We start from the raw sequence: 13,760 nt of genomic DNA, 5'->3' as shown, positions 1-13,760 counted from the left end.
AGCAGCTCTAATGTTTGTTTACAGGAAGCTCCTGATTCTCATACACTGTTTTGTATAGTAAGCTTTATCAAGGTGGCAATGAGGCTAAGGAACACAAGAGAAGCAAGTGATTGTAATGCCCCCTAATCAGAGACTTATCTTCGGAAATCCTTTTAAATGAATGTAATGCTTTCTGGCTTTTTTTAAAATCATTTTTAAAGTGTTTTTTATATACTTTTAAAATGTAATTGCTCCTGTACTTTTATGGTGTCTTTCTAAGCGCCGAATAAAGAATTTAATTGAATTGAACATTTACTCTATTTTTGTGATTTGATTTGGGATCTTTAATGTTTGATGTGTTTTATCTTTATTACAGTGTTTGTGGTGCATAAATAACATACCAATTGCCATGTGGTAAGCCTCTCTCCTCTGTGCCACCGCTTCTCAAATGGTTCTTGACTTTGTAGACAACTGTCCCAACAAATCAAGAATAACACCACCTTCTCACACAATTCCTCACCTAGACGAGGGTTCACTAAAGGATCTATGCTGTCTCCGACATTTTTCATTTTTCAATTTCTGCCTGGAACTGTTGGCCCACTCGCTGAGCTTCTCCGACATCAACACCACTTCTACACAGATGAGTCCCATCGTTTTTTAAAGATCTCTCTTGCAGATACAAATATCCCATCAAACCTTAAACAAGGGGTATACTTGGTCCATTGCTTGTCAATTGAAACTCAATTACACCAAAACAGAATTTGTCTTCATCTTTCCTCCCCATCCTGCTTTCTCCCAGGAAAACTTGGCTCCAACATGACGTACTTCTGAACACTACTCCTAAGTTTGTAGATGTTTGAAATCACTGGGATTCTATCTTGACAAGTATCCCAATCTGCAAACACTCAACATCCATGCTGCTAAACAATATATCTCAAAGCCAAAAATCAAACAAATGACACAGGTCCCTGTCCTCTCATGACTGTGCTATGATAACTTCATCCTAGTAGAAATGTGTAAAATACACTTGGCACCCACCAACACAGCTCTGCATGGGCCGCATGATTGGCCTTGGGCACCATGACATACGATCACATTTCCACAATGCTAATATCACTGAAAAGTCTTCCAAATGAAAGAAGATAAAATGCCATATTTGCCTGCATCACACACAGAGTAGAACAGTCAAGGGCCCCATCTACCTTGTAAGTGAACTACACATATCAGGAAGTCAAAGGCAGCTTAGGGCTGCAGAGACCTTTGCAGAATTTTGAAGATCAAAACATTCCAAAATGATGATCAGTTCTTATTTGCTTCTTCCAGTATTTGAAGAACAAGCTACAAATATTTATTCTTGAAAATCACCTTTTATTATGAAGAATATGATCCTCCACACCTCCTGAAAGAATAAACTTACAGTACAGAACTTCCAAGAACTTCCAAGAATAATATTCACAGAAAACTATAAATAAAACTTCCAAATTAACTTTTGTTGTATTTATCTTACCTTCGAATCAGGTTCCATCACCTGTGTTACCATCAGGTTTTGTTATGTATACTATTATTTCAGGGCCGCTGAGTACTCACCTGCACGTGCTTTCAGTCGCAGGTGCCTCTCTACAGCAGGTTTAATATAGGAAGGACAGCATAAAACAAATTGCACTAGTCATTAAATGCCACCAAGAATGGAAGCTGATGGGTTTCTTCTTGATGTTGTGCAGGACGTACTAATCCCTTTCACTGACTTAATAATTTGTATACATATAGTTGTATTTTCTTTCCATCTGAAATCCTTACTTAGGTAGCTGTGTTTTTTAACAGTGTCATTATTGCCTATGCTTTATGAATGGAAAGTAAATAAAGAATAGGCAACAAGGAGAACAGAGCGGCTGATTCACAAAACTAACTTAAAACAAAATCCTTAACTTACAATTTTTGGTGTTCACAGAATGCACTTACGATTTTTGGTATTCACAGAATAAACTTAAGACAAACTTAAGACAGACTTAAGACAGAGTTAAGACAAACTTAAGACATACTTAAGACAGACTTAAGACAAACTTAAGACAGACTTAAGACAGACTTAAGACAAAATCCTAACTTGTCTCTCTTAAGTCTGTCGTAAGTTTGTCTTAAGTCTGTCTTAAGTCTGTCTTAAGTCTGTCTTAAGTTTGTCTTAAATTCATTCTGTGAATACCAAAAATCGTAAGTGCATTCTGTGAATACCAAAAGTTGTAGGTTTAGGATTTTTTTTCTTAAGTTAGTTCTGTGAATCGGGCCCAGGGTGTACACCTCAGTAAGTACATTGAGTGAAAATGGCTTAATTTGTCATGAACGGGTTCTAGTACTACATAACAGTAACTTGAGCATCACTAAAGTAACACAAGTATTCAATGCTTATTGTTCAAAAGGTTGACTCTATATCAATGATCACACGTTAAATATGAAAATCCATGGTTGAGAATTTTAAAACTTTCAGATTAAAATGTATTCTTTTCAATATCAAAGCTCCTATTCAAAAGTAAACACTCCCCGGGAGATTTTTGTGTAATTTCCTTACTTATGTATCCCCGTATATCATTTAATCCATGCCTTTTTCTGTATCTAAGTCTCATTAGTTTTCACCAGCTCTTGAGTGTCTCTAGTCCTAAAATTTGCTTTTCGATTGTTTTTGTTTCTACTGTTTCCAGCTTCATGGCTTATCAGGGCTAAGCTTTGAGGGATTTAGAAGGCTGAAGATTGGTAGCAGTCTTGACATGTATAAAATTGTATTCCTGATCATGAATCCCCAAATAAAAAAGTTGAGCAGGAATCTAATAACACCTCCACACCACACTCAGGTCTGCATCAATCCTATTTTCCAACAGCTCCTTTAATTCCTCCTCACTCAACACCTCACACAACAAATGTTTGTGTGTATTGGTAATCAGAACTTTCCAAGATGATCAAGTTACCCAGTAGCTGGTTATGAATCGCCCTATGTGTAGTAGATGCAGTCATCTTTTCAGCAAACAATAGCTGATCCATTTCAAAACTAAAAGCCCATGTTCTGACTAAGTTCTTTATAGCAACCATGAAGTCATCAACCTGAAATTGCTTTATAGAAAGATTTAACATGTTCTAGTTCAATATTCTTCCATTAGTCTTCAAGACTATTGTTCTTTATCTAAGCCGACCCACAAAACTGGAAATAAAGCTCCTGAATGGAGGCTAAATAGACATGGGTGACTCACACACCGCATCATAAGAAATCATGTGACTCTTGGGCTGGAGGGATGAGAGAGAATCAAACCTAGATTCCCCCCAGATTCCACTGATACCATAGGGAGATCTCCACCCTCAAGTTTAGGTGATTCCCCCACTCCCTTATTATGCATTATTCATTTTTAAAAGTGAAGTAGAGAATTACTTAAAAGTAATTAAAATATATTTTAATGGGATTTATTGTTACCTCAATTAATACATTAAAACCTGGTTGATTAAATATTGTATATTTAAATGATATGTTTTATTTTTAGATATTTTTGCTAATATTGGACTATATTTATGTGTATGTTTAACTAATTTACATAATTTACCTTAACATTATTTCCTATGAGGTTTTTTTTAAGTCCTCCATTATTTTCTATGGGAGCGTGTTGCAGTACCAGTGTTTGGCTATGTGTGGTTCTGGGCTTTCTCCCGCTGGTCCCTTCTACATTTAAAACAAGGGCAATCAAAACGATGAGGGCGTAAAGCATCAGATCGCACTCAGTTTCAGTTTTGCCCACTGTATTACAATGCAGGTGGCGGAAACTGAAACCAGCCAGTCATTCTTGCTGGATTTTGACAGGCTCAATGAGCCTGTCGGTCAGTCGGAGACCGACAGGTAATCGCAATGGATGGCGTTTCCCCCATAGGGATTTCAACGCCGGTTTATCGACAGGCTTTTCATGACTAGCTCTCCGTCATGGAAAGCCTTTCGGAATGCGACACATGGTGCCATTAGCAGATCCTCCTTCATCCTCTGGCCTCCGGGTGGGGGCTGAGGTGTAAATTCCTACACCATGTGACAGGTACCTTGAGGTGCCTGCCATGTAGTGCAGGGATAAAACGATTCTCTCATTTATCTATGGTAGCTTGTGCTACAGCCGGTTTACGACCCTAGCACAAGCTCCCATAGACAAATGGGAGTATGCAACTGCACCTTATGTGGTTGCATTATAATTTTGGTGTCAGGGCCACCGACAGGATGTTGGTCGGTCGCGAGAATGCAACAGTACCAACATCGTAATTGGGCCCTAGGTAGTAAACTTACATGTGTAAGGATCTCCCCATAGAAATTTTAGGAAAGAGCTAGGTTGAAATTTACACTTTAGGTTTGTGAATAGCATTTTGTAGTGCTTAGTATTATTGTACCACTAAAGTACTATGAAATGCAGGTTTGTAAAGAGCTCCTATGTTGTTATAAAATATGTGGCTATTAGTGTACCAAGACCCCTCAAAACTAACTGCAACTTTGCATATACCTTTTATAGCGTGGGCATCTCTATAATCCACCCTGAGGTTGTTCAACATTTGAAAGGATGATACTTACAGTGTTCCTTAGATACAACAAAACTATCTGCAGTTACAAAATCTACAGCCCACATAATCTTAATCTCACCTCATTCTCTCAATGTTCCAAGACAGTTTCAATCTGGCTCAAGTGTGCTCAGACCCAATTGGACCCTTTAGTCAAGGAAGGATGAATAAGATTACGATGCAACCACCACTGTGGCAGTCGCATCGTGTATCTGTGACATTGCGGCCAGTACTCATGGCTGCAGCACCCGCCGTAATGTCTGAAATGCACTGTTTGCATTTTCCTGCACTATGTGGCAGGCACCACATGGTGACCTCCACCTGGTGCAGGGAAATGATAGGGGGTACCATAGGTACCCCCCAGTGCAAACCCACCTCCCTCAAAACAAGGGGGGCCGCTACGGGCCCACAAATGCAATCCCCACCAGCCTGTGTAAACCGCCATACACCCGCTGGTGGGAGGCATCATCATAATATGGCGGACGGATCCTGCTAGGCATCGCCAACATAGTGTTGATGCAGGGTGAGTCTGCTAGGCAATCATAATGATTGCCTGTGGCGGACCCGTGGTGGACAGACTTTGTGTATACCAGCACACCACTCGCCATTGTATTTTGGTGGACGAAGAAGTGCCTCCCAATGGCGGTGAAACCGCCACCAGCAGGCTGCCGATGGTGGTTTTACCACCATCATGATGAGACCCAAAGTTATTAGAGTGTACTACTCTTTTTATTTTTAACACAAACTTTGACAGTTTCAGAGTTTGCAAGTGCAGGTTACATTGCATATTGTTCATTTTTATAATATAGTTTAGGGCTGGCCAAATGTTCCATGCAGCATTATATATATCTGATAGAACTTTGCGCCTTTGCAAAACATTACTAATATTAGTGTAAGTGATTACGTACTTACATACAGTCATCAAGATATTTTATGCATAACACTAAGGTTGTTTTTTAACTCTTTTTTGAGCCCTCCCTCTCACTCCTTCTCACAAAATCACCCCTCCCAAAAAACCCTTACAACTATGCTGCTATGGTCTTATTATCTATAACCAAGGTTGCAACCTGCTGGAGTGCCACTACTGGAACAGTCGGGGTAGGGGGGAGAAGGGAAAACGAGTGGATGGGGGTAATCGGATGCGTCATTACCACCTAAAATTTCAACCACAATCCTAGAACACTGGATAGGGACGCCTTGAATAACTTTTTAATCCACAGGCTCCTCTGCTGATTCTAACCTAAATAGTTCTATCAGTTGGACCCAGTCCATGGATAGAGTGTACAACTCTAGTAGAATTACTTCAACAACAATTTGATCACAGGAAGAATGTGTTTGAAGCTCAATAAAAACTTCATCTACATGCCCCAATTACATCCTTCCATCACAAGCTCTCTGTGAATTCTCATTTTGACCAATAGCCATCATGGACAGGTACAATGGTACAGGCAAGAATCAAATCTCAGGCTACACTATAAAAACACATCCCAGGGCTCAAGCAGCGACCCTCAAGGTCTTCTAGGCCTTTTTTCCTGTCACCACATCTTCTGGAAATGATCACATAAGCAGTAAGAAATAAATGTCTCCAGCTGACCCATACCAGTTGTCTTTTTTGAAGGCCCTACTGACATTAACGTCCATCACTAAAGTGTATCTTTCCATCTTCCATGCATCATTACAATAATGCATAGTAGTGAAAAATGTCAAACCTGCCCCTACTAAAAATGACTTCAAACAGTAAAGAAACACAAGATGCACTATCCACAATAAATTCTAACATATCCATGTCCACAGAGTATCTAAATTATTTGAATCTACAGATATAGAAATATGCTGTTGTAATACTGTTGAGAAGACAACTTCTACAGAAATGGATGCCTGCTTGAGGGTGACGTTTGAATGACTCAGAACCACCTCAGGCTAAACAGACAAAACAGGAAAAAGCTATGTGTCAGCCTTGTTTGCTACCTTTTCCATTTTTGTGACTGAAAGGTGTTTATCACTGTTTCTCGAACCCACTCGTATGAAGTAAAGAATCTTGGAATGAATATGGATGCCAAGTTCTTCATGAAACATTAAGCCAAAAAAAAAAGAGTTAAAACTCCTTCTCCTCTTTTGAATTGTGTCACCCTCCAAATAATTCTACCATTAACAGCCTTTGTCCTCTACCAGCTTTAATATACCAGTGGACTGTACCTAATGCTCGTGGTGTACATTCAGACACCAAGGCAAACAGTACTTAGAAATTCCACGATTTCTCGTAATTGGCAAAACAATAGTTCCACTGTACATGTTTTTTACTTCTTTCCCTTGTCCTGCAAGGCGCCTTCCAGCCTCACTGCGGAGCATACTGGACAGTCAACAATTTGAGACCTGCATTAATGCACCCACCTCATTGCTTGTGAGCAGAGTCCGCGCATCTGCTCACCATCCTGAAGTGCCCACACATGGAACCTCATCCTTGGAACATTCTGCATTACTACCTAAACCTAAATCAGGCCAGTAATCTTTCAGATCCTCTTTGAAATAAGCAACACTTGGCAGGGGAGCAATCCCCTATGCCAGACTCTTCTTCTCTAGTCTACTACTACTTTATAAATGTACAGACTAACACCAAAACCAACAAGATGGAAAAGAAGAATTGTGAACACATCTATGGAATCACCTTCTCAGGGCCACCCACACAAAGGAATTATAATCAAATTGCACTTCTATTTAAAGAAAAAATTTAAAATGCATATATATTCTTCTCTACCTACTAATGGGCATGTGTGGTGAGTAAATGTAAATGTAAATTGATACTTGTATAGCACACTACTCACCCGCAAGGGTCTCAAGGCGCTTGTACGAATACCACTGTGGAACCCATCCTGGCTTTCCCTGTGAGGTGTCCACTTCTGGGCACCCCCAAGGTGGAGGCCAGGCATCCTTAGCGTTGTGGGGTCCGTTGTGGAGATTAAGCAAGCTATTGCCCAGAGTTGCAGAGTGGGACTCCATGATTGGAATAGGCACCGAGGCGAGAATTATCAGGTCCATGGAATTTTTTAGCCCAAGACCCGCCGAGGCAGTGAATGGAACCCTGGTCCCGGGCTAGACCTCTGCATCAGGGTCTGCCGCTCTAACCATTGATCCACACTTCTCCACAGTAGAATTAGACTTATGCTTCTGCTCCTGCAGAAGAACTAAAAAGATAATTGCTGTACACAATGAAATATCTACAATTGCTCTCTATCTATAATATTCTTTCACACACCCTGGTGGAATCTGAACCTCAACAACTATTTGGACTATAATGTGTATTGCAGCAACTCAAAATATGCATTTACTCTCAATTATGGAGAAACTTTTGATAATGAAGACCTATCTTACCGAACTCAGAGCCCTCTTTAGAGCACATTCTCTTGGTATGGATGATGTCTGTGGGGATTGCGTGACGCCGTTCATATAGGATTGGCCTTGGCTTTTTACCACTGTCTGTTTTTGTGCCCTGTTAAAGCTCTAATGAATTTACTAGAACCTGGAACATGGCACATGTAAGGTGCCCTTTCACTAGTTTTACATCTTATCTTTATATAAATATTTGAATAATTTGTTTGTTCTTTACTAGGAAATTGCATTCTGGAATTACTTCCCTATCTTAATAAATTTAATATTACAAACATATATTGTTTGGTGATCAGTAACACTTTTCATTGGTTAATCCTCAATGTCCCTTTCAATTATGTCTCACAGGCCCTCTCTTATCATATGCAGCATCAGATTCACCTCTTAACTCAGCTCCTCACCTGTACCTATTTCCACCTTTTTCATTATTTTCTCCTCTCTCATCAGCTTTTGGGGTGCTAAGAACAACAATTGCGGTTATTGGGAAAGGATTCTCTGGAGCTGCCTTCACAGCTCTTCTGCTGTTCACTGTTGAGCTGTACCCCACTGTCCTCAGGTATGCAAAGATGTTGCTTCCAGACATTCATAGTTGGTGTTATGGGGTGGGGCAACAAAACCACAACACTGTTTACTGTCTCAAAAGCAAAAGCAAAGAAGTTATAGCAAGGAGGAAGGGGGGCAAAACCTCAAATTCTCTAAATTTATACTAAATGTGGCAAAATTCTGTACAGGAAATTTACAAAGTTTACTCATTTTCTTAGAATAAGAAAAGCTTTTTTAATATCACCACTGAATTACATTTATGCCTAAACTAGTCAAGAATGGATGGGTTATCTACACCGCCACTGATAACAGTCCCTATGAGGAGCTATAGAATTATGGTCTTGCTCTCATTGCAAGATGTAAATATGATATCCCATCCTTTGTAAATATAATGGAGGCACACATGTAATTTAAACAAAGCTGTTAATCTACACATATTAGGCAACCTGGTTAAGGCTTCTTACGTAAAATGATGAGGACAGAGGAACTCACCGTATATATGGGACACCCTCCTTGCTAGTGATGGGAGGAGGTATTCAGGAGTTTTGGAACAATAAACAATGTTCTACCAGGTACTTAATATGCAAATTACAGGGCCAGTGGATCTCCATGAGTATGTACTCCTGCAAACATACCTAACAATTTTGAAATTAACCTTGCTTCATTTAAAATCTATCCTGCTTTGATTTACAATTAATTTCATTTCATAAAAACTATTGGCTCAACTGAGAATGCCTTTTTTGAGTAACTTGAGCCACAACAAGTATGTGTGCATTAATAATAATAGGGTAACAAGACAAAATATCGAATTCAAAATATAGAATTACAAAAATATCGAAGTCAAAATATAGAATGGACAAAATATCGAATGGACAGAATATAGTGGTGAAAAATATCAAATTGAAGGTAAGTAATTTAATATCGAATAGTAATTTTTACCCCTACGCTATCCAACGCTTTCCCTACTGTTGCACTCTCTGGAGTGGGAATAGTAATTTTTACCCCTACGCTATCCAACGCTTTCCCTACTGTTGCACTCTCTGGAGTGGGAATAGTAATTTTTACCCCTACGCTATCCAACGCTTTCCCTACTGTTGCACACACTGGAGTGGTAATAGTAAATATTATATTTATTATTTCATTAATTTTAAATTACTTTTAAGACATTTAAAAAAATATGATATTTTGACTAAGGGGATGCCTTACTGTGTGTGCTTTGTCCGTGGATCTCCAATCTCCCTGCAACTGCTTGCGGTACCGGCTCCGCGGGTCCCGCTTCGCAGGGGTGTGCAACGCCGGATTATTGACCTTGTACCGGGAGCTGGTGGGTTTCTTGCATCAGGAGGAAGATCGGTAGGCAGGGCTGTGAGCGTGCAGTGGGCTCGGGACTTCAATTCCCAGGAGCGCCCGCTGACCAGCCCAAATCGCCAGCACCTGGGCCGCTCTCCCTGCCTACCCCCTCCCATCGTCGTTTGCCATTTAAACAAACCCAGCCCTTAACCAACGTGGGACGCCTTACTGTGTATGCTTTGTCCGTGGATCTCCAATCTCCCTGCAACTGCTTGCGGTACCCGCTCCGCGGGTCCCGCTTCGCAGGGGTGTGCAACGCCGGATTATTGACCTTGTACCGGGAGCTGGTGGGTTTCTTGCATCAGGAGGAAGATCGGTAGGCAGGGCTGCGAGCGTGCAGCGGGCTCGGGACTTCAAATCCCAGGAGCGCCCGCTGACCAGCCCAAATCGCCAGCACCTGGGCCGCTCTCCCTGCCTACCCCCTCCCATCGTCGTTTGCCATTTAAACAAACACAGCCCTTAACCAACGTGGGACGCCTTACTGTGTGTGCTTTGTCCGTGGATCTCCAATCTCCCTGCAACTGCTTGCGGTACCCGCTCCGCGGGTCCCGCTTCGCAGGGGTGTGCAACGCCGGATTATTGACCTTGTACCGGGAGCTGGTGGGTTTCTTGCATCAGGAGGAAGATCGGTAGGCAGAGCTGCGAGCGTGCAGCGGGCTCGGGACTTCAATTCCCAGGAGCACCCGCTGACCAGCCCAAATCGCCAGCACCTGGGCCGCTCTCCCTACCTACGCATTTCCTTTTGCTCAACCCCTTAAAAGTCTTCCTCTGACCCGCTGCGCGGGAGCGCGCGGGAGCGACCGGGACAAGGGCGGGGCCGTCTGCGGCCGTCCGCGGTCGGACGAGGTTGGGTTGGGCCACCCCCTTTTTGTTTTTTGTTTCTTTTTTGTACTAATTGTTGTGACTTTATTGCATTGTTCTTCTATATATCTAAACCATGCCCTTACTCTCGGGTAAAGAACGCAATGTACAGCTACAGACTACTAAGGGGGTAGTTTCTGGCCCTATAGACGCCTTTATCTCCAGGGCCACATGCATTTTAGAAAAGGAGATAGCTATGGTAGAAAAAAGGCTCTCCCTAGATTTGGTACATGGGATGGAGGGGGGGGGGCCCATTTCCTTCTTTGTTAGAAAGCGACCTTAGCCATGATGAAATGCAAGTTAGTGGGGGAGAGGGCAGTGTGCTCCTTGCCAGTCAATCTCAGTCGGACTCTACTATTGATGATGACCTCCAGAGAATAATACCACGTAAAAGGAAAAGATGCAAGGGCCATCAGAGGGGGGGTGTTACTAAGATCCAAAAACCAAATGCCCCACCACTTCCCACTCCCCCTACTCTTGATGCCACCTCCACCTCACATCGTGCTGTTGCTTTTAATGATCCCCCGTGTCAATCCCATATCCCCTTTGGCCCCTCAGACCCATGCCCCACCTGCTACAGTAGCGATGATAGCTTGTTGATTAAAATGGAAGCTTTGTTTAAAATATTGTTACTCCCTGTACTCGAAAGAACACGGTTGATGACTGCAAAATTAGACGCACTTGAGTCCACTGTTAACACCAATACTGGTCTACTAAAAATGTTAACAAACTCCCAATCCATTAGGGGGAATATTAGTTGCTCCTCGAGTAACCCCAAAGGCCAAACAAATATAAACTTAGGCAAGATTCCGCCAAAAGTAACTTCTGGCTCACTACCAGCTTCTAGTCTTAATAAAAACAAGGGCTTAGCGGCAGGGGGGTGTACTGGGAATAATGATACTACGATAGCACCCGCCCTCTCACAGCAGGTGCCAAAAAAGGCCCCCTTTAAATCCAATCATCAACAACAGTTTAATAACCCTACATCAGCCAAAGGGTGGTGTTCTGGATGCCCCAAGTACTTTGTCGCAGCCCAAATTAATTCAAGGTGTAAAAGGGAGCAGACTTAGCAATTGCCCTACTCCCTTTGCGAGGGCTAGCAAACGGACACCCCCATCCACAGATCTTCCCCTGGCTGCAACACCATATACGATAGTTTTAACCGGTGTTGCCCCTCTCAGGGAGGGCCTGAAGGAATCTTATGAGGATCTCCGAAATAAGGTTGTATATTGGCTCAAAAAACATCGCCCCCTTCCCCCCATACTCTTCGACTGAAATATTATTTGTAAGAAGAGTTGAATGGGTAGGTCACTGTACCAAGGACCTAGAAGGGGACTGCATTATTATATCCTTTAAGGATCCCTGGGTGGTAGATTTTGTGTGTAGGGAAGCAAGGTTTGGGAGGTTGGGGGATGTGCAGACCCTTGGCCTTGGGTATTTTTTATCCTAGACGTCCCTACGAGTTCCCCTCTGGTCACACCTTCCAAAGTATACCTGTCCGAAGATATCACTCTGATAGAACACCTCACATACCACAGCTCCCATTATTGTATAATCGCTTCGAACCCCTCTCTGGTCTGGAGTGTATTGATTGACTTCACCCAGTAGGTGGTAATGGGAGGGTCTTGGAAAATAAAGCTGATGGGGTGGACGGAGTTGGCATTGAAGTGTCCATTCAGGGGAATATCTGTATAGAGAGGGAGTCGGTGGTAGTTGATATATACCCTCATCAGGAGGACAACACGCTTGTGGATTCACATTTGAGCATCGGAGTACCCTTGGGAGCGGCCCATAGTGGACCACATAGTATTATAACATCTAGTGAGGTTGCAACACTCAAATTGGCATCATGGAATGTGGCAGGGATGAAGGGTCGTATGGACTCAGAAGAGTGGCTGGATTTTATTGATACTTTCGAGATTCTTTTGTTTCAGGAAAGTTGGGCTCCCGATCCAATTTTTAGGGTAGGGTTCCTAAACTTTTATAAGCCAGCCATTAGGGGCAATAAGGGTCGAGCATCGGGGGACTAGTGATCTGGGTTAAACAGTCCATCGGCTATCCTCCAACGGAAATTTGTGTGGATAACCTGGATCTTTTGGGAATTAGGCTAAGTAAAGAAAATTGTCAGGACATTGTAGTCGTTAACATCTATGCACGTGGCAAATCGGGGGGGGGGCGTTGTCCCAGTATTGTAGAGGTGCTGGACTCGTATCTCGAGGGAGTAGGGAGAGACAAGCTACTCATTCTTGCAGGGGACCTCAATTGTACTTTCGAGCCACTTCTTACCATAGAGGAGTATTTGGGGGCTGCGGAGGAGACTGTTTGGAACATCCCGATGTTGTCCTTGGACACTATCAAAAGAGTCTCTGAGGCAGCCCTACACTGGATGGGGCTGTGCCTAGATTGGGGTTTAAGGGCAACAAATGGTCATTCAGTTTCTGACAAAGTCGGTAAACCCACTTTTGATAATGGGGCGAGGAAAAGTCGGATAGACTATATCCTGCTAAAAATGGAATATTGGTCACTTTTGATAGATATGGAAGTGGTGCCCCGCCCTGAAAGCGACCACAACCCCTTGTCACTTACCTTGAGACTTCCAGGCGGATCCAGTAGATCCCCTTATGCAGTTCATGTAACAGGGGATGCTCTTTTAACAAATGATAGAAGAAGGCTCAGATGGCCAAGGGTTGTGGAGAATCCGACCCTTCTTGATAGTATAATGAAGATAGTTTCAACGACCTTGAGTGACATTTTGCCTCTTGCTCATAGTAGGGTCGCATATAATCAGATTCCCGACCTCCACGACCGGTGCTTTGCTCACCTAAAGGGTCTTCTGACGCTCCCATCAACACAAGGCACCATAAAGGTACACGGTCCCCGGGAGAAATGGTATAATAAAAATTGTAGGGATGCACACAGCCGTTTAGTAAAAGCTGTGAAATCTAGGGTCTCTAGTGATATAAATGAGGCACGAACAATGTATAAAAGGACCCAGTGGGAGGCGAAAAGGGAGTGGGATGATCTATACTGGTCTGACCTCTTGGATGCGTGTATATCTTACAATCAGACTAAGTTTTGGA

The 13,760-nt window shown here is 42.5% G+C and overlaps 1 protein-coding gene across 1 annotated transcript in view; it reads left to right on the top strand.

Annotated features, from left to right (window-relative positions):
- The window catches only part of LOC144752745 (solute carrier family 22 member 7-like), a 447,489-nt gene that overhangs the window by 392,187 nt on the left and 41,542 nt on the right, over positions 1–13,760 (top strand). Inside the window, exon 8 of the mRNA XM_078640602.1 lies at positions 8,374–8,482. Within this exon, the coding sequence (XP_078496728.1) occupies positions 8,374–8,482 (109 nt within the window). The remainder of the gene's footprint in view (positions 1–8,373; positions 8,483–13,760) is intronic.

The sequence above is a fragment of the Lissotriton helveticus genome, chromosome 5_1 (assembly GCF_964261635.1).
Source record: "Lissotriton helveticus chromosome 5_1, aLisHel1.1, whole genome shotgun sequence".
Lineage (NCBI taxonomy): Eukaryota > Metazoa > Chordata > Amphibia > Caudata > Salamandridae > Lissotriton > Lissotriton helveticus.
This window is presented reverse-complemented; position numbering and strand designations above follow the sequence as displayed.